General features: G+C 33.5%; 1 protein-coding gene across 3 annotated transcripts in view; it reads left to right on the forward strand.

The window, feature by feature from the left end:
• The window catches only part of LOC105320243 (uncharacterized), a 149,318-nt gene that overhangs the window by 98,919 nt on the left and 28,408 nt on the right, over window positions 1–21,991 (forward strand). For all 3 annotated transcript variants that reach the window (XM_066068911.1, XM_066068912.1, XM_066068913.1), the window contains one exon: window positions 7,893–9,375. In XM_066068911.1, coding sequence (XP_065924983.1) covers window positions 7,893–9,375 — 1,483 coding nt within the window. The remainder of the gene's footprint in view (window positions 1–7,892; window positions 9,376–21,991) is intronic.

Genomic DNA, 21,991 nt, shown 5'->3' on the forward strand with positions numbered 1-21,991 from the left:
TAGAGAAAATCTTTAAAATCTTCTTCTCAAAAACTACCAGGCCAGGAAAGCGCAAATTTGAGTGGAAGCATCCACAGATAGCGTAGATTCAAGTTTGTTCAAGTCATGGTCCCCGGGGGGAAGGGTGGGGCCACAATGAGGGGATCAAGTTTTACATAGGAATATATTAAGAAAATCTTTAAAAATCGTCTTCTCAAAAACTTTCAGGCCAGGAAAGCTCAAATTAGAGTGGAAGCATCCTCAGGTAGTGTAGATTCAAGTTTATTCAGATCATGGTCCCCGGGGGAAGGGTGGGGCCACAATTGGGGGATAAATTTTTATATAGGAATATATTGAGAAAATCTATAAAAATCTTCTTCTCAAAAACAGTTAGGCCAAGAAAGCTCAAATTGGTATGTAACCATTCTCAGATAATGTAGATATAAGTTTGTTCAAATCATGGTCCCTGGAGGTAGGGCGGGGCCACAATGGGGGGATCAAGTTTTACATAGGAATGTATAGAGAAAATCTAAAAATCTTCTTCTCAAAAACTATCAGGCCAAAAAAGCGCAAACTTGAGTGGAAGCATCCTCAGATAGCGTAGATTCAAGTTTGTTCAAGTCATGGTCCCCGTGGGTAGGGTGGGGCCAGAATGGGGGGATCAAGTTTTCCATAGGAATATATTAAGAAAATCTTTAAAAATCTTCTTCTCAAAAAATATCAAGCCAGGAAAGCTCAAATAAGAGTGGAAGCATTCTCAGGTAGTGTAGATTTAAGTTTGTTCAAATCATGGTCCCCGGGGGAAGGGTAGGGCCACAATTGGGGGATAAATTTTTATACAGGAATATATAGAGAAAATCTTTAAAAATCTTCTTCTCAAAAACAGTTAGGCCAAGAAAGCTCAAATTGGTATGTAACCATTCTCAGATAATGTAGATATAAGTTTGTTCAAATCATGGTCCCTGGAGGTAGGGCGGGGCCACAATGGGGGGATCAAGTTTTACATAGGAATGTATAGAGAAAATCTTTAAAATCTTCTTCTCAAAAACTACCAGGCCAGAAAAGCGCAAATTTGAGTGGAAGCATCCACAGATAGCGTAGATTCAAGTTTGTTCAAGTCATGGTCCCCGGGGGGAAGGGTGGGGCCACAATGAGGGGATCAAGTTTTACATAGGAATATATTAAGAAAATCTTTAAAAATCGTCTTCTCAAAAACTTTCAGGCCAGGAAAGCTCAAATTAGAGTGGAAGCATCCTCAGGTAGTGTAGATTCAAGTTTATTCAGATCATGGTCCCCGGGGGAAGGGTGGGGCCACAATTGGGGGATAAATTTTTATATAGGAATATATTGAGAAAATCTATAAAAATCTTCTTCTCAAAAACAGTTAGGCCAAGAAAGCTCAAATTGGTATGTAACCATTCTCAGATAATGTAGATATAAGTTTGTTCAAATCATGGTCCCTGGAGGTAGGGCGGGGCCACAATGGGGGGATCAAGTTTTACATAGGAATGTATAGAGAAAATCTAAAAGTCTTCTTCTCAAAAACTATCAGGCCAAAAAAGCGCAAACTTGAGTGGAAGCATCCTCAGATAGCGTAGATTCAAGTTTGTTCAAGTCATGGTCCCCGTGGGTAGGGTGGGGCCAGAATGGGGGGATCAAGTTTTCCATAGGAATATATTAAGAAAATCTTTAAAAATCGTCTTCTCAAAAACTTTCAGGCCAGGAAAGCTCAAATTAGAGTGGAAGCATACTCAGGTAGTGTAGATTCAAGTTTATTCAGATCATGGTCCCCGGGGGAAGGGTGGGGCCACAATTGGGGGATAAATTTTTATATAGGAATATATTGAGAAAATCTATAAAAATCTTCTTCTCAAAAACAGTTAGGCCGAGAAAGCTCAAATTGGTATGTAACCATTCTCAGATAATGTAGATATAAGTTTGTTCAAATCATGGTCCCTGGAGGTAGGGCGGGGCCACAATGGGGGGATCAAGTTTTACATAGGAATGTATAGAGAAATTCTAAAAATCTTCTTCTCAAAAACTATCGGGCCAGAAAAGCGCAAATTTGAGTGGAAGCATCCTCAGATAGCGTAGATTCAAGTTTGTTCAAGTCATGGTCCCCGTGGGTAGGGTGGGGCCACAATGGGGGGATCAAGTTTTACATAGGAATATATTAAGAAAATCTTTAAAAATCTTCTTCTCAAAAAATATCAAGCCAGGAAAGCTCAAATAAGAGTGGAAGCATTCTCAGGTAGTGTAGATTTAAGTTTGTTCAAATCATGGTCCCCGGGGGAAGGGTAGGGCCACAATTGGGGGATAAATTTTTATACAGGAATATATAGAGAAAATCTTTAAAAATCTTCTTCTCAAAAACAGTTAGGCCAAGAAAGCTCAAATTGGTATGTAACCATTCTCAGATAATGTAGATATAAGTTTGTTCAAATCATGGTCCCTGGAGGTAGGGCGGGGCCACAATGGGGGGATCAAGTTTTACATAGGAATGTATAGAGAAAATCTTTAAAATCTTCTCAAAAACTATCAGGCCAGAAAAGCGCAAATTTGAGTGGAAGCATCCACAGATAGCGTAGATTCAAGTTTGTTCAGGTCATGGTCCCCGGGGGAAGGGTGGGGCCACAATGGGGGGATCAAGTTTTACATAGGAATATATTAAGAAAATCCTTAAAAATCTTCTTCTCAAAAACTATCAGGCCAGGAAAGCTCAAATTAGGGGAAGCATTCTCAGGTAGTGTAGATTTAAGTTTGTTCAATTCATGGTCCCCGGGGGAATGGTAGGGCCACAATTGGGGGATCAATTTTTATACAGGAATATATAGAGAAAATCTTTAAAAATCTTCTTCTCAAAAACAGTTAGGCCAAGAAAGCTCAAATTGGTATGTAACCATTCTCAGATAATGTAGATATAAGTTTGTTCAAATCATGGTCCCTGGAGGTAGGGCGGGGCCACAATGGAGGGATCAAGTTTTACATAGGAATGTATAGAGAAAATCTTTAAAATCTTCTTCTCAAAAACTACCAGGCCAGAAAAGCGCAAATTTGAGTGGAAGCATCCACAGATAGCGTAGATTCAAGTTTGTTCAAGTCATGGTCCCCGGGGGAAGGGTGGGGCCACAATGAGGGGATCAAGTTTTACATAGGAATATATTAAGAAAATCTTTAAAAATCTTCTTCTCAAAAACTTTCAGGCCAGGAAAGCTCAAATTAGAGTGGAAGCATCCTCAGGTAGTGTAGATTCAAGTTTATTCAGATCATGGTCCCTGGGGGAAGGGTAGGACCACAATCGGGGGATAAATTTTTATACAGGAATATATAGAAAAATCTTTAAAAATCTTCTCAAAAACAGTTAGGCCAAGAAAGCTCAAATTTGTATGTAACCATCCTCAGATAATGTAGATATAAGTTTGTTCAAATCATGGTCCCTGGAGGTAGGGCGGGGCTATAATGGGGGATACATTTTTATGTATAGAGAAATCTTCAAAAATCTTCTTCTCAAAACTATTAGGCCAGGAAAGCCCAAATTTGGTTGGAAGCATCCCCAGAAAGTATAGATTCAAGATTGTTTAAATAATAGTCCAGGGTTAGGATGAGGCCACAATGGGGGATGAATTTTTTCATAGATATATAGAGAAAATCTTTCTTCTTTTTAAATACTTTTTGGCCAGAAAAGCTTAAACTTGTGTAGAGGCATCCTCGGGTAGTGTAAATTCAAGTTTGCAAAATCTTAGTCCCTAGTGGTAGGGTGGCGGTTTGAATTTTTACATAGGAATTTATAGAGAAAATCTTTAAAAATATTCTGGGAAAGTTTTCGGTCCAAAACTCAGTACTTAGTGTGAAAGCACAGGTTATGCAGATTTAAGTTCGATGAAACCATGATTCCCTAGAGAAAAGTGGGGCCACGAAAAGGGAGGGGGGTGGTACATAGGAATAGAGAAAAATCTTCTAACATTTACAACAACAAAAGGGGCTTTGTATTTTACAAAAAAAAAAGAGGTGGATATATAGTTGGCAGATTTTCAAATTTATTTTAGCAAGATCTACTGTACTTAGTTATTAAGATATTTTAATACTGTAATGCTAATTTGATCAAAATTAAGGCAATTGTTGCTCAGGTGAGCGGTGTGGCCCCTGGGCCTCTTGTTTAAAAATGGTTTTATAGAAATGAGCCCGATATCGGCTTTCAATTATTTCATTTGATTTTTATCCCAATTCCCCCCCCCCCCTTTTCGAAGAAGGGAAAACATATTGCTTTGCTGCTGTTCGTCTGTCGGTCGGTCGGTCGGTCCACCAACAGTTTTCATTCATTTTCTTTACAGAGGATGCACATATTGAAATTAAATTTAATATACAGGTTAAACATTATAATATCTAGGTCAAATTTGGTTGTCGGTATGATCAAGCAATTGTTGACAAAGTAATGTCCCTTGAACGTAGAAAAACTCCAATTATTTGCAGTTTCTGTTCATTTTCTTCGCAGAGATGCTCTTATTGATATGAGGTGGTAGAGCCACGAATTTCACAATTTAGATTCTTCCTACCAAATAGATGCTTCATATTAAAAAATGGTAACAATTGGCCTTATTGTTTTCAAGGAGAAGTTAAACATGTAAAATTGTTTAACGCACGACGACGGACAAAGACCAATTGCATTAGGTCACCTGAGTGACTCTTTAATATTATTTAATGTCACCTAGATGTAAGGCAAGGGTTATGGCTGGGAGGTGGTATATATTTTCTGCTTTGGAATTTCAATGAAAGAAATGAGTTAATTCACATATTTAAAAAGAGACAAAATGAAGATGTCTATCAAAGATAACAGTTTTTGAACTTTTTAAATGTAAATAAATAGACTAGTTCATAGTGAAGTAATATTTGCTAACCAAAATCACTGATCAACAGTTCATGTAAAATAATTTTGGTATAAATACCTGATGGTGAAGCCGTGTTTATAAAGTTTAAATATACAAAAGCTGGAACAGGAAATATGAATAACTCATGTGGTCATAAGTTGTGCTTTGCTGCTGTCTGTCTGTCGGTCGGTCGGTCCGTGTATGGGCTATGGTACTCGGCCTCTTGATGTATTTAATGACAAGACTATTGAAGTATACGTACATGTATCAAATCATTCACTGCTTCATAGTTTAAAAGCCTGAAAGTGCTGAACACAATTTACACTTGTATAAATTCTGTAGTTGAATTGAGTTTTTTCCTGTATTAGAGACAGTCTGAAAAATATAATCAAGTATTCATATGTGGTGATTATCTATAATACTTTTATCCTAAAGTGGATACAGTTGTCATGTAATATTATAATCAAATATAATGTCAGAAAATCCTTCTACCTGCATTGTGAAGTACTTTGTGTGGAGTGTGTTATGAGCGGGGGAAAAGGGGGGGGGGGGGGGGGTAAAGTGAACATGGGCTGATTTAATGCTAAATGGGATATTTAACCTTTGCAAAAGGACTCCAGAATAATTACGCTTCAAAGCAGATTTGAGACTCTCTGACACATCTATGCATTCGATATGTACTCTTGTGATCATTTATGCCTGTTAAACGTCTTGTTTTATTAGTCCCCTACCGGTTTCACCGGAGGAGACTATAGCTTTCCTCTGCGTCCGTCCGTCCGTCTGTCTGTCTGTCTGTCCGTACGTTTGTCTGTCCCACTTCAGTTTTCCACATTTTTTTCTTTATGCGTTTGAGGAATAATGAAATTTGCTGAACAGCTTCAAAATGTCAAACTACAGATCAAGTTTACACTTTCGTAGCGTCTGGTTGACATATTTTCGAAAAAATTGATTTTTTATATTCCAATTTTTTAATGTTCGGGTTCGTTATCGGGTTCGGTGTATGTTGAATAAACGAGGAAAGTATGTAGTCAGTAATAATATCGTGCACTACTTGTACCATTCCCTTTAATGTTTCTAACAAACAAATAAGTTCTGTAAAATAGTGTCAAGCATTGTGTTAAAAAAAATTAATCGACTGGGTTTTTTTATTATTACTTTTGGGTTCGTTATCGGGTTGGTCTGTTGATTCTGGGTACAAAAGACGGTAAGAAATAATATTCTGCATAACAGTGCATTGTTTTCTCAATTTTCTACCAGCAAGTACTTCATGGACTTGGCAAAATTACAGGAGATAAAATAAAGAGTATCATTTTACCTATTTTTAGGGCCCCGCAAGGATAGTAATCACTCTGTCCGTCCGACCTTCTCTCTGTCTGTCTGTCACTCTTCCGTCCACAAATTTTCTGTTTTTTTCTAATAACTTTTTTATGGTTGCCCAATCAAGTTCAAATTTAGTATGGTAGTTCAGTAGGCAGAAATGCATATTTTGATGCTTAGTTTAGTTCTCTATGTCTTCTGGTTTGGAGCTGGGGTGGTGGGGTAGATTCCTTAACTATGCATAAGAATGAATGGGCAAAGAGAGATAACTGCTGAGAATGTAACCATTGTATACTAGGAAGGCTGTGCAATATTTGTCCTTTGGGATTAATTAACCTTCCACAGGAAGAAAATCCTAAACTTTATCTTTATCTGTCACACTGAGATTAATTACTGCACTGCCTGTGTCTGCAAATGAACTTTGTTTTGAAGTTAAGGTCAATTTTGAATGATGTGTAGTATTGTGTACATTCTTTGAAATATGGATTTAAAATATAATATTCATACTTAATTTTGGTAAAAATACCGTACACAAGATTTATGATAATTTTATTGAATTCTAAAATCAAGATATATATTAAAATATCCTTTTTCACAATTTATTTTCTTAATTATTTATTTTATTTTTTTCTGCCTTAATGCTGTTAATTTTAACAGGTAATCAGAAAATAACCCCATTCTGTCATTTCTGAAAAAAAAAATTTCGTAAATAGAAGAAAAGGATGAGAGAACAGATTAATTATCTTGCCTGCTGCAGAAAATTTAGAGGCTTATCTCTATCTGTCATATGAAGATTAATGAACACCTTTGTCTGCAACTGATGTTTGTTTTGAAGTTGAGGTCAACCCTGGGTGATACAATATATATGCATTCACTGAAGGCTTGCATTTTATAAAACACCGGTTTAAATCTTTTTAAATACACATTTAATTTAGTTTTTTTTATAAGACATGAGGTTATCCCTGTTTTATGCAGATACAAGGTTACTATTTAGAGTTTTTGGACATTCAGGAATTATCTTGAAATTTTTAAAATACAGTTGTTACTTATAATTTTCAATTTTTTTTTTAAATGTAATCAAATTAAACTTTCATTCCATGAGCTGCACCCTTATATTTTTACCCCTCAGTTTAACACTTTAATTGTTGGATGAAAATCATATCCAAACTACAAATCATGAGATCCTATATATTGCAGTTCTTTACATCTTATGCCGGGCATTTATTTTTCATCATTGTTAATATAAAGAGGATGGAATTCAAAGTGGTTTTTTTTACTTCTCTATAATAATTGTCATAGCGGGGCCCTTCCTGACTGGTCAGTTTTCTAGTTTATTTAATTTCTATATCCACTATGTAGTTTGAATTTCCTCTGATCTTTTATCTCTGATTAAAGCACAACATCTCGTTTATATTAGTTTTGAAATAGATGTATGCTTCGAAGCTTTCATTGTCTAACACAAACCGGTAGGGAACGCGAATCACTTATGCAATACTTCCCAGAATGCTTGTTATACTGAATACTTTTCCTATGGTAAAATAAATGGTAATATAATTCATTAAAAAGAATTAATAATTAAGTGGAGAGAACAGTGATCAGTGTTGTCAAAACTGACGATAATGCAAGATATACTTCGTATATACATTCCCTTACTACTTTTTCGTGTGGTAGGACTACAATGAAATGATAGATAATAAATAGCTCATTGTTTATTCTTTTTTTAATTTGTAGGCTGTCAACAACGTCAAAGCTAAACTCAGCAAAGACATAATACATGTTCTGAAAACAAAAGATGTTACAGAGGAAGAAATTGAAAATGCATCGGGGGCAAGTTTAGATAAGACTGAATGGTTAATTACAGGACATTTATTAGAAATAAAACAAGCAGCAGAATTTTTAAAGCAAATCATGTCCAGAGATTCAGAACAAAGAACATTACTTGATCCAACTTCTTTGCCTAACAAAATACCTGAAACACATAAAACAGATGTGCATGAGAAGAAAAAAATGTATTGTAGCGTTTCGGAATGGAAAGCCATAAGATATTTTTATCAAGATGTTTTATCAAAGCTATATTGTGCACCAGACCCAGATGGTCTTCGGTATTCGCTTATTGGGAAAACCGAAGCACTAGATGAATTTTCACACGCTTTAGGTTCAATCTTTAAAATGACGTTAAACAACATAAATCAGGTTATGTATGAATGTGCAGCTAAAAACACAGGAGTTTATTGCCATTTTGTAGAAAAACAGTGTACATTAGAAATATTCGCAGTGTCCCAGGAGAGGTTAGAATTTATCAAAACAAGTCTTGCAAACTTTAACAAAAGAGGATCTGGAAAGGCTAACACATTTGGAAAAAAACAATCAGAATTACAGGCCGACGCATCCATCACAACGGGAGATGACAAAAAAGTAGAAAATGACATACACCTTGAAATGGAGGCTGATGACTTTGACACATTATGCCATTTTTATAAAGAATTTTCAGAGAAAATTAAGAGATGTGACAAAAAGGATCACATCATCTTAACTGGTCCAGAAAGTCTGATGAAAAAGATTTTAATTGCCCAAAAAGATATCAAGGATAACTTTTTTAATGAAATCTTAGTACTTGATGCTAGAGGGATTTTCAGAGTTCATGATGTGTATACACAGATGACAGAAACAAAAAAGGACGTTCATGTGAGAATTGGAAAAAGCGGTTCCAATAACATCGTTCTTTTTACTGGACTAAATAAACAAGAAGTTTTGAAAATGAAATCTTGGTTCAAGGATGAGTTGGACAAGAAAGATAAAACCAATGAAAAGAAACCTGATGGAAAGAAAGCGCATTCCTCTTCATCACAGAAAAAGTGTCTAGTATTTCAGCAAAGTAAATGTAAAGTCTATTCTTTAGAAATAGACATTTTTCAAGTTTTTGCTTATGCAATAGTTTGTCCGGCAACCTTACTCGTGGGCGGTGACATAAAAGAGAAGGCTGGGCTACACGAGAATATCATTGATAATAGAGCAGATGCTACTTCAATAACTGCTGCTCCAAAATTAGATACCTGTACAGTTTTGATTCACACTAACGTTCCACATTGGTCTGACTATGGTGGAAAGAATAACCCATGTGAGGACTGCATACAAGACATTGGATTTGTTGTGGAGCGCTGTTTAAATGTCGCTAGCGACTTTTCCTCTGTTGCTTTTCCTGAATTTTTCTCCGGTAAGAATATATGATCATCAAAAGGGTTTTACTATGCTAGGCAAAAAAGGATTTCTGAACGTAGTTTCTATATATGAACAATATTTATCACAGTGTAGCTTACATTGCCGTGGATATAACTCATGTAAAAAAGCACTAAATTTGCATGTGATGTGACATCATGAATTGACACTGCAAATTCCCCAAACACAATTGTGCCACGCAAGTTATGCGATTGCCAAGCACAGAAATATCAAATCATTTAACTACTATAGTAGTTATAACAATATTGCCAATTGTTCAGCGCCAAAATTTTCCTTGCATCCATTACTAATTCTTTCAAACAGTGGCGCTAATTGCATATTTTAATTGTGACTAAACAAATCCAAACGGGAATAAATAGCACAGTTTAAATGGCTAAAACTAATCAAATTCAGCATAAAACAAGTTTTCCTATATAAGGAATGATCGGCATGTAACATCATTAGTCAGCTCTGTTAATGTAATGTTAAGAATTACACTACATCAAATCATATTGACGCAAGCGTCAAATGGGCCGCAAAAATATAATTGTTGTATGAATCATCATTGGTTGTTTACATTAAAAAAAAAACATACCACAAAGAAGAAAATAACAAGTCGGTTATACTAATTTTAATGGTAGATTTTAATTTTAATTACTATATTTTCAGCAACACGTTTTGAATTTTAACATTCTACTATAGTTCGTTACAGTAAGCATTTCTAACGGTAATTGAATGATCATTGCTTTAGTACGAAGTAATGGAGAACAAATTGATTTGTACATTATTTTAATACAAAATTCAATTCACCATTATTCTCTTGGGGATTATATATATATATATATCAAACCATCTTGATTTTACCCGCACTTTCTAAATCGGGTATATTGTTGTTACACTGTTCCGTCCGTCTGTCACGTTTTACTTTCTCAAACTGCTCTTACATCTTACAAACCAGCAAACTGAACTCTTGGAGTTTGATTTGGGGTGACGTGTTGTTTTGTAAAAAAGTTTCAAAAATCCTCTGGCAGTCCTGGGGGTCAAATAATTGGTTAAAATGACATTTTTTTCACAAAAAACCTTCTTCCTCGAACTCCTCCTACATTTTCAACAGTAGACAAATCACCTCTTGGAATATGTTTTAGGGTATCCTATAGATGCGCAATAAAGTTTCGGAATTTTCAATTTTTTTCCTAGGGTTCATTAAACGGCTGAAAATTGACGCTTTTCTACAAAAAAGTTGTTTAAAAAACGTCATTTCATTTTGGCAGTAGCCAAAAGATCATCTAGAATATGATTAGGGTGTCATTTTGAAGTGTGTCAGGTTCCAGATTTTTTTTTATTACAAGGATAAATGGGCAACAAAAAATGACGTTTTTTGGCAAAAATAGTATGGTTCCCAGAACTCCTCTTACAACTTTTGGAGTAGCTACATCATCTCTTGGGATATAATTGGGGCTGTCCTATAGATGTGCAATAAGGTTTAAAAAAATTTAGATTTCATCCAGGGAGTCAAATTGTAGCAAAAATAAAATTGACGTTTATCACTCAAAAAAACCCATAGATCCCATATTTAATTGATAGACACATCATATCTTGGGATATGATAGGAACCGTTCTATAGATGTGTAGTAAGGTTTTAAAAATTTAAATTTCATCCAGGGAGTCAAATAGTAGCAGAAAATTGACGTTTATCACTAAAAAAAAAACAACAACATAGATCCCATAACTCCTCTTATGATTAAATGGATAGACACATCATATCGTGGGACTTTTCTATAGTGCATTACGGTTTTGAAAAAATCAAATTTAACCCTTTAATTTAATTTAATTATTTGATTTAATTTAATTACCTGCATACCGTTTTTAATTTAATTTAATTACCTACATACCGTTTGATGCCCTTAACCTTGTTTGAAGATGAAGAGTATATATGGTTAAGGGTTGGGGATCTCAACCGTTTTCGAGATATTTGTGCACTTCCTGTTCGGGGGGGGGGGGGGGGGGTGGGGAACCGACCACCCCCGGGGCCCATGACCTACATACCGTTTGATGCTCCTTGAATCAAGGAACAAAAATATATATGGTTTAAGGGTAAGGGATCTCAACTGTTTTGAAGATATTAAGGGACTTGCTGTTCGAGGGGGATCAGGACCACCCACAGGGCCCATGACCTACATAACATTTGATGCCCCTTGATATAAGGAACAAGAATATATATGGATTAGGGGTCATGATTATAACAGTTTCTTAGATATATGGGGATGGGGATGACCCCAGGGGATTCTTCCAATAAGGTTTAATGTTAGACCCCACACCCTTTTGACCCCCCCCCCCCCCGAAAAGTGGTTGTCTAACCCCAAATGAGAATCAAAATAGGGTGCACAACTAGATATGCAGGCCTTTTGTATCCTAGAGTTTTGTACAATTCTGTTCAGCCATCTCTAAGAAACAAGTTCAGAGCGGGAAAGAAGAAAAAGAATAATGATACATGTAATAAGAACCATACAAAAACAATAAGTCTACTAATTTGGGAAACTTAATAATAAAGATTAAATAGAGAAAGGATCATCAAACATCAATTGAACTGGTCTTGAGTGAATAAAAGAATTGAAAATCTTAGGCCATTCTTTTTTTCAATTTAAATGCTGAATAGGAAATACCAAGTTAAAAATCTTAAGCTGAATGTAATAAACTCATGTTAACAAAATATGACTCAAACCTAGGCGAACTTTGAGCTCTGTATCTTGCTTTAATTCTACGATTGACGCTGAAATTTTGGTTGAACATTAGAAATTCTATATGAATTAGAGTATGTTAAATACTTGTACAAACAAAATAAAAGAATGATATTCTGTATATACTTACTCTCTGTGGCCCCCTCTTTATACAATAAATAATGTGAAATATACATCAATTTTGATAGTTTTTCAGACACGAGTAAATAAAAACGACATCTTTAAAACAGTTTCCATAGTTCTGACACATTTCTGTACGCGAGGTAAATAACAGTCAATTGATTTATAATGGAGAAGACAAATTAAATTTTTGAATGTTTTTAATTTGAGGAATTGAGCACATTGAGGTACAATTTTCTTTTTTACATCTATACATGTAGGATTTTTAAAATAAAAAACAATAACTATTAAATTTTTTTTTGAAAATACAATAACTAATAAGTAGTTGATGAAAAATATGTACCTATATGCTCTCATATATTTTGATCGCTATACAAAGTGTGTGTTGGGGGGGGGGGGGGCAGAACGAAAATATAGGGAATTGGAAGTAAACAACTTAACAGTGTACCCCTACCAAATGTTTAGTTTTATATCTTGCGTGGGATTTTCTTATTCTGGTAAAAAATAGTATTTCATGAAGGTACAATGTCAAAGATTACGTGTATGCAAAAATAAGTGTAAAATTGGAATACTTTACAATATTTATTTTTTGTTATTCTACCGAGGGACCATATGGCACAATATCTTTTGAACGCCCATTGTTGCTCAGGTGAGCGATGTGGCCCCATGGGCCTCTTGTTAATTAAACTGGTACAAAACAGTGTTATTTAGGAGCAAACACTTGGTGCGGGTATTACTGTCTAATGACAGCATCTAGTTTTTTGTTGCATTGTTTTGAATGAAAACTTATATAATGCATTAGTTTATATAATTTCAAGGGACCACATAATAAAAAAAAATGGATTAATATAAAGGTACATGTAGAAGATCATGCTCATCCGGTAGAATCTGCACAATTTTTTAAGGTGAATAATAAACCGGATAATTTTTTCTTAAAAATGGAATTATAAAATTTATCTACACTTCAGTTAATGCAGATAATCATGGTTATTTCAAAAGAATTATAAATATATCAGGTTAGCTCAAATTTTCAGGTCCATTCAAATTTTCAGTTCTTTCATATTTTTGCATAAATAATTGATATGGATGTCATATGGATGTCATTTCATGATTATTTTCCAACGCACGTAGCAATATAATAAATTCACACACAAAGTCATTTTATTTGATGAAGCACATAGAAATTCAAATACATCATTTATATAAAATTTCATGTCATTCAGGTCTTTAGTATGTCTCGTATACCGATCCCGATACAATGGAAAACTCCGAAAATTTCCGAATACATTATAGTCTCGATACAAACGCGTCGAACACGACAGTCTATGACCAACTTTTCATTTACGAGTAAAACAAAAAAAATGTAATATTAAAAAACATATTTCTACATGCAAATTTACTTTTAATTGATAAAAATGAGCATAATATTAATTTTAAAAAAAACTATCCCGCAGAAACGCAGTTACAATATTTAAATGTGTATCAAATAACGGACCGCCTCCTGCCGACCCGTAATAACGCACCGCTTTGATGATTCCTTAATAGCAAGACATAAATAAGCTTTCCTTTTAGTAGTCGAATTATACTTACGATAAATATTCTTACGCATATGTTAAGTAAAACGTGATTTGAATCATCATGTATGTAACTGTATAAATGATTTATTTTCAAAGAAAACGAATAAGAGTAACATTTTTAGTCATCTACATTTAATTGAAGATATAAATGAGGTTGTCATTGTATAGTAAATAAAAAAGTGCAAGGCGCAATGCAGGCGCAAGTAGTAAATTTTACCTCATCTGGACACAACTGTAATCGGCCAACCGATCACAAAAAAGTTTGTGTAATCGACTTTTATTCGGATAATTAAGTAAGACCTTTAATTAAAACAGCATCAAAATATCACGAGGGTTAATGAAATTAGATATGTAAAGAATTTTGCTATTTATAATCTAATTTTCATGAAAGTTATAGCTAACACGTTGATTTGTGCACCAGCATTTATTTTTAGCTCACCGAGACGAAGTCAGGGGGAGATTATGCTATATCGTCGGCGTCGGCGTCCGGACCTGGTTAAAGTTTTTGTTGCAGGTCCTGTATCTAAGCTATTACTTGTCCTATCTTCACCAAACTTGCATGGATGATGCATCTGGACCTACTTATGGACTTGAAAGACTTGGATGCTGCATCTGAGTCCTAAATTTCAGATGCTGGAGGAAGTTAAGGTTGTTGGACCAGGTTAAAGTTTTTGTTGCAGGTGCTCTTTGATAGCAATATCTAAGTTACTGCAGGTCCGTACTTCACCAAACTTGCATGGATGGTGTGTCTTATGATACTGATGCACCAGACAGGCTTGAGTGCTGAATCTGAGCTATAGGTTTCGGATGCTGGAGGAGGTTAAGGCTTTTAGAGCTGGTTAAAGTTTTTGTTGCAGGTGCCCTCTGATGATTATTTCTTAGTTACTACTTGTCCTAACTTCACCAGACTTCCATGGATGGTGCGTCTTATGATACTGATGCACCAGACAGGCTTGAATGCTGAATCTGAGCTATAGGTTTCGGATGCTGGAGGAGGTTAAGGCTTTTAGAGCTGGTTAAAGTTTTTGTTGCAGGTGCCCTCTGATGATTATATCTTAGTTATTACTCGTCCTAACTTCACCAGACATCCATGGATGGTGCGTCTTATGATACTGATGCACCTGGCAGGCTTGAATGCTGAATCTGAGTCATAGGTTTCAGATACTGGATATGGTTACGTTTTTTGAAACAGGTCACATGTTTAAAAGATAATAGTACTATTTCAAACTTGCATAGTTGATTAAACTGTGATATGAATGAATCACAGAGGAAGCTTCAGATGCAGAGCTTGATCTCCATTATCAAGGATGGTAAAAAATATATCTTAGTTATTACAGGTCCTAACTTCACCAAACTTGAATGGATGCTGTGTCTTATGATACAGATGCACCTGACAGGCATTGATGTTGAATCTGAGCCAAAGGTTGCGGATGCTGGAGCAGTTTAAGGTTTTAATTGCTAGTGCCTCTGATGATGATATCTTGGTTATTACTGGTCTGAACTTCACCAAACTTGCAAAGAGATGCGTCTTATGTATACTGATGCACCTGACAGGCTTGAATGCTGAATCTGAGCCATAGGTTTCGGATGCTGGATGAGGTTTAGTTTTTTTGGAACAGGTCACATGTTTTATAGATGATAGCTTGCATAGTTGATTTAACTATATTATAAATGAAACACAGAGGTTGCTTCAGATGCAGAGCCTGATCTCCATTATCAAGGATGCTAAAGAAATCTCCTACCTCACTCAAACCTGCTCGATAGATAGATGTGTTTGTTGAGAAATGATATAACATGTTTCTTTTGATATAGTATTGAATAGTATGAAACAATATTGTTTAATATGATACAATATAATATCAAATGTAATATTATAAAAGTTATATGATACGATATGATATTGTATTAATTTTTTTATATATTATGTTATGATATTGTATCATGATATCATTATGTATAGTATTGTATATTATGATACAATATTGTAAAATATTATATTGTATTCTTAATTTATTATTTTATCACATGATACTATTACATAAGATATTGCAAAATATAATATTGTATCCTATGATACAATATTGTATATTCTATAATATTGTATTATACGATATTGTAGAATATGATATAAGTTTCTGTAATATAGAATTATATCGCATGAAATTGTATAATATGATACTGTAATATTATATAATATCGTATCATACAATATTGTATAATATGATATTGGTTTATATATCATATATTATCACATCACATGAAATTGTATTGTATGATGTTGTAAAATATATTATTGTATCATATGATACAATATGTATAATATAATATTGTATTATATAATATTTTACTTTATCACATGATATTGAATCATTTGATATAGACAATGTTGTATCAAATTATATTGTATCATATGATACAATATCATATTATGTATAAAAAATGATACAGTATCATACAATATCATACCATATTATACAATATAATATCATATGTTTCAGTGTTATGATGTATTATGTAATATAATGTTGTAATATAATACTATATTGTTTTATATATTATGATATTGTATTATGTGATCAAATACAATAACGTATAACACAATACAATGTCATATCATACGTTACAATATCATATCTCATCATTGTTTATTAAGGTATTTTATTGTATTATATGATATATGTTGTAAATATGATAGGATGCAATATTTAATTTTATATTATTGTATTGATTAACATATGAACATATGATTATCATACAATTTTTTAACAGATGATATACGATATTGTGTCAAAACAGAATCCATGAATATCCAAGATCATAAAGTATGATTTTCATTTAATATGATAAAGGTGGTCTCATAAAGGTGAAGTCTCATTAGGGTGATGTCTCGTCTCGGTGAGCTCTGTAATCTGTGATTACCTATGTTTTGATATGTGAAGTCAGATTATTCTAAAAAACGCGTAATCTGATTGGTCACGTGACCGCGCGACAAAACGTCGTGTCTTCCAAGGAATAAACATCGTGTCTCACCTCTTCGGAAGTCTCGGGATTTTTCATTCCAAATGAATGAAAAAGCCAAAATGATCATACGATCTTGACAAAAATTATCAAATCCTAAATATTTAATCAGTTAAGGACGACGGACCTAATTTCATTTGCAGAGATATATCGCAGAGCTAAAAGGAGTGATTGTTACGATCTTCGAAATCTAAATATAATACAATCACTTAAAGTCAAATAAAAATAGCTTATGACGCATTATAAAACTTTTAATGTCATCAATACACGCTTTATGTAGCGCAAGTTGTAGCTAACCTTGCTATAATTCACTGAAATATTTTTGGTAGTACTGTTATATTCAAAATTAAGATTTGATATGTTAGAGAACATAATTTTGCATATTTACTTTGGTTTTATCTCACTTTTTCGTTTAGATATTCTAATGGCACACACTACAAAAATATTGAAAAATGCTTAAAAACGATAAAAGACACCATATCTGAAAATTTTCATCATTGACCTCATATAGCTTTAATGCAAGCAGAGTAAGGTCAATTTACCTAGTTTAATGCCATAAATGTTTTAGTATTATCATCATTCATTTTTTTGTAAAATTGAATCAAAAAGGGAAGGAATTTGAAAACTGATGGAGGAAGTTCGGACAGAAATATGTATAATAATTGTGAATGAAAACTTACTGCGTTGTGTCTGTTTAGTGTCACTGCTATTCATAAACTGTATTTCATTTTGAAAAGAGTTTAACAATTTGTATTATTTTCACAATTAAGAAAACTTCAAAGTATCAAATTTTAAGGGATTTTTTTAAATATTCAAAACATATTCAGTAGCCATTATCTCAAAAAGTAGGTCATTGACCTACTTTTTTGAAAGTGAAAAATAGCACTACGATTATAGGTCTTTAACACACAATACTGTGGAATCATTTAAATTCGTGGGGGCCAATATTCGTGGATAATGACTTTTTTGCTCATTCGTGGGGATGTAATTTCGTGGATGCGTAGCCTACTGTTTCAGTGACAAAGATATCTCTTTCTAAAATTGTTTTCGTTGAAGATTTAAATTCGTGGGAGAGGGCTACCCACGAATTCCACGAAAATTGAGCCACTACGAATTTTAATGATTCCACAGTAGATGGTTTTTCATTATCATCAGTGGATTATTTTTTCATTATGAGTAAATGTATACCTTAACATGTTAAGATATGCTTTACAATACCATTTAACAGGCACAAATATTTTTAAGGGATGTTAAGTAGTGTGGTCAGTGTTATATTAGTTCAAGATAATTATAACCATCTACATCGGTTAGTTTACAGAATATGAGCTTGTGAAACCGTTTACATTTCGATCCGCTTCAATGCTCGTATTGAAAATAAAGTGAAACCGACCCTGTGCTTAAGTTTTCAAGTATTTTATCATACACAAATGTTAAAGGGGCATGGTCACGATTTTGGTCAAATTTTATTTTTCTGTTTGTATTATTTACAATGCTTTATGAATGCATTTCTAGCGATCAAATGAAATTTGGGTGTTCGTCGATGAATTTTAAGCTAGATACGGGGCTCAAAATTCTTCGCCATGTAAACAAGGCTCGTGCCCTGCTTTTGTTTACATAGGTTCAATATACCAGTAAAAATCTTTTTCAAGATGATTTGTCTATATTTTTACGAGTTGATGTATATCAACTCAGTAAAGTCACTGCAAAGGGGTTTCCCATCACTGGGTTAAATCACATTTTCGTATTGATGGTCAGACTAATACATCAATTATCAAAATGCAATGATATGAATCATGAAAGGATGACTTCTTTTACCGGAGGTAAAATTTGTTGTCATCGTATTTTAATCAACAAAAAATCATGATTTTCTTTTTGTTAATTGATATCAATCCGCACAAGAATATAGGTTCAAGGAAAATCTTCTGACACATTTCATATACTAAGAATACATTATTGTTGCCATCAATAAATTGTATAAAACATATCAAGTATGTTTCTTCATAACTAAGAATATTTTAATTGACTGATAAAAATTTCGCTATAATTAAATTTGACGTATGTACACGTACATGAAACTTCAGTGATACCCGCGCTGTAATCGCTTTTATGCAGATGAGCTCAGCTCAATGGTGGACGTTTAACGTTTTCCCCACACAAGAGTTGACATTTAAGATCATGAATGCATTTCATTACTTACGCTTTATCAAACGTGAAATGATTTTAGTATGACAAAACAAAGAGTTGAAGCACAAGAGTTGAAAATAATCAAGAGCTGGGGGGGGGGGGTCTATGTGGTTTGATCTTTCGTCGAGTTCAAGGTCAGTGTGGCCCTGCAACATGTACATCGGGAACTGCGCGCCTGTTTATATACGTCATAAATTATAAATATATTAGCGTGGTAGTTACTGTGTTTTGAGCAGCGTTGATTAAGAAATAGTATCATAAACATATATTTTTTTTTTTACAAATCGGTTTGATAAACAGAGGCAAACTATTTTACCCAGTCTATAGAATGGTAGTTTGTAGTTAATGGTGTGCATTTTGGACATGAGTAGAATTTTGTCATTTTTTTTTTTTTTTTTTTTTTTGCTTTTTGGTGTAATGATTTGAATTTTATATTAGTATATTATATTTATATATCAATGTAAAATAACTTTAAATGCTATATGTTAAAAACAACAAGACGAAAATATACAAGCCCCGTTTATCGATTGGTCAAAACTATGCAGCAACCTAAGAAAAAATCACGGACTGCACGGAATATAATCATGGAGTGGATTTTGGTGTTTCTTTTAGCTAACGTACTGATGTACATTAACAGTAATTTTGTGAATTTTACTTACTTTTTACAATCAATTTATTAATTGTTAAAAAGATGTGAATAAAAACAATAAAATGCGTCTTTGATGATTCATGTGGGTTATGAAGGTAGCGATCATTGCAGAATAAATTTATATAACCCGCTAACGCGGATAATGTATTTTTTCAGCTTTGTCGCCACCTTCATGTTCCCCATGAATCACTAAAGAAAGCATTTTATTGTTTAGATATAAAACAGGCACCTGACGTTTTTAAAAAACTTTTTTCTCTAAATGAAAAAAAAAAAGAATTTTACTAAGAGAAAGGTTTAAAACGTCACGTGCATGTGATTTATGAAACCCTTTAAAATCTTGTGTCCAGGTAGTTTTGTAAAAATGGTTTGAAATGTAATGTAAAAATGGAAGAAGGTTCTGAAAAGAAGTATAATAATTTAAGGAATGACAGAAAAAGAGACCATCATTTGATCATATTGACGGTTTGCTTTCATTGAAGTAAATACGATAAATCACAGGCACATACGTTATACATTTTTTTTCATAATAAAAAATATATAGCAACCCTCTACCTAATAATAAGGTACCGGTATAGAAGGTAACTATATAAATTTAATTATGAGAAAGATATATAAAACATTAGTTAAATGTGGCCGAATGAATGAACTTAACATTATTTGTGTTGATCGACATGACAATACAAACCACCTGTTTATAGCTGCATGGTCTAATTATTATCCATACAAACCAATTATCTTATTTTGTTTTGCCACAATTCACATTAACACTCGATGTCAAAGTCGTAATACAATCAACCCCACCTCGACTTCAGGGGCGAATTTAAATATGTGGCGAAATAACGCGATACCCTTTTTATGACGTTTGTTTTGTTAAAAAAAACTATAATTTTTTCATTGAAATATGGCTTAATTGACCGGGAAAACTACCGCAATGTCTGTTATCATACACATACTTAGCATAACCATCGTTTAAAAGTGTACGCAAAATTTGATATAAAATCGGATCATGCAGCTTTAAAAAAGGTGTCGTACTGTTTTCCTGTTTTTGTATGCGTAAATTGCAGACTAAACAATAAGTAAAACTCATATTTATTGCCTTTTTATGTTATGACAACTGTTTTAGTCAGTTTTGGGCAAAAACAAACCAGTTCGATATATGTTTACATTTTGACCCTCAAATGTACAAGATGGCCGAACATCCCTCTATATAATATTAAGATTATCAACAGAAGACAGCAACATTTGATGGAAATTCATACTAACAAAACACATATGTAAACAATAACAAAACTCGGGTATTGTTTACAAAACAAAGAGATAAAAACTCTTTATCGTGCTTCTAACTTAATATATGACTTTTAAATATTGGCAAGACATTAAAGATACCCAAATTAACCATTCTGAACATAAAGAAAAAGGAAAAATGAAATTTTAAATGTTCTGTCGAAATCAATTTAAAGAATATTTAGATATGCTCCTCTATTTAATTCAAAAAATTATCTTTCACGATTCATGATTTTTTATCTTTGATATTTTTGGCCTAGTATAATAAGATACCTATATACTTTATTTATTATTTATTTCAAGTTCTGCTTATTGAGAGCAGAAAAGGGGCAATAAATGTCTGATTTCTGAAGCATCAACTCGTGTCAGTACTTTCAGTACTTTGATTATTCTTTTTAAGCATAAATAAACAGTTCCCAACGATTAACACATTCATTTAAGGTCTTAAACTGGAATTTTCATTTCAACATTCAAAATGTAAACAAAAGCTTTGTTTACATAGCGAGGGATTGTAAGCTCTGTAACTCACTTATAACTTAACAAATGACACTCAAATTTTGGTTGCCAACTGAAAATGCATTATAAAGATTAAAATCAAAAAAATAATTTTTGACCAAAATCGCGACCATGCCCCTTTAAGCATACTCTGATAGTTGTTTTGTTTCATAAATCAACCTCTAAATAATGTACATAAACTTTTTCTTTATGATTTTTTATATGTCTTTTGTAACTCTGATATAATTTTTTTTTATGAAAATCGCTATTGAAGAAGTAAATTGAGTCCGTCGTCCTTAAATCTCTTTATGTCGCAAAACCAATTTTACTACATTTTATTCAAATCTTTGCAAGGAAAATAGAAACAATTACAAAAACCCCTATCACAACGTTATTGCTTTCGACAAATCTAAAAAAAATTTAGAAATCTAAGTATTTGGTATCGTCATCTGTTTTTCGATAGTATAAAACTTTTATTGCATGAATGTCTGGGAAGTATGAAGATTAATTTCTCCCAGAAATAACATTTTCCGCGTGCACAGCCCTCGG

This window comes from Magallana gigas, chromosome 8 (genome assembly GCF_963853765.1).
Source record: "Magallana gigas chromosome 8, xbMagGiga1.1, whole genome shotgun sequence".
In the NCBI taxonomy this organism is placed as follows: domain Eukaryota; kingdom Metazoa; phylum Mollusca; class Bivalvia; order Ostreida; family Ostreidae; genus Magallana; species Magallana gigas.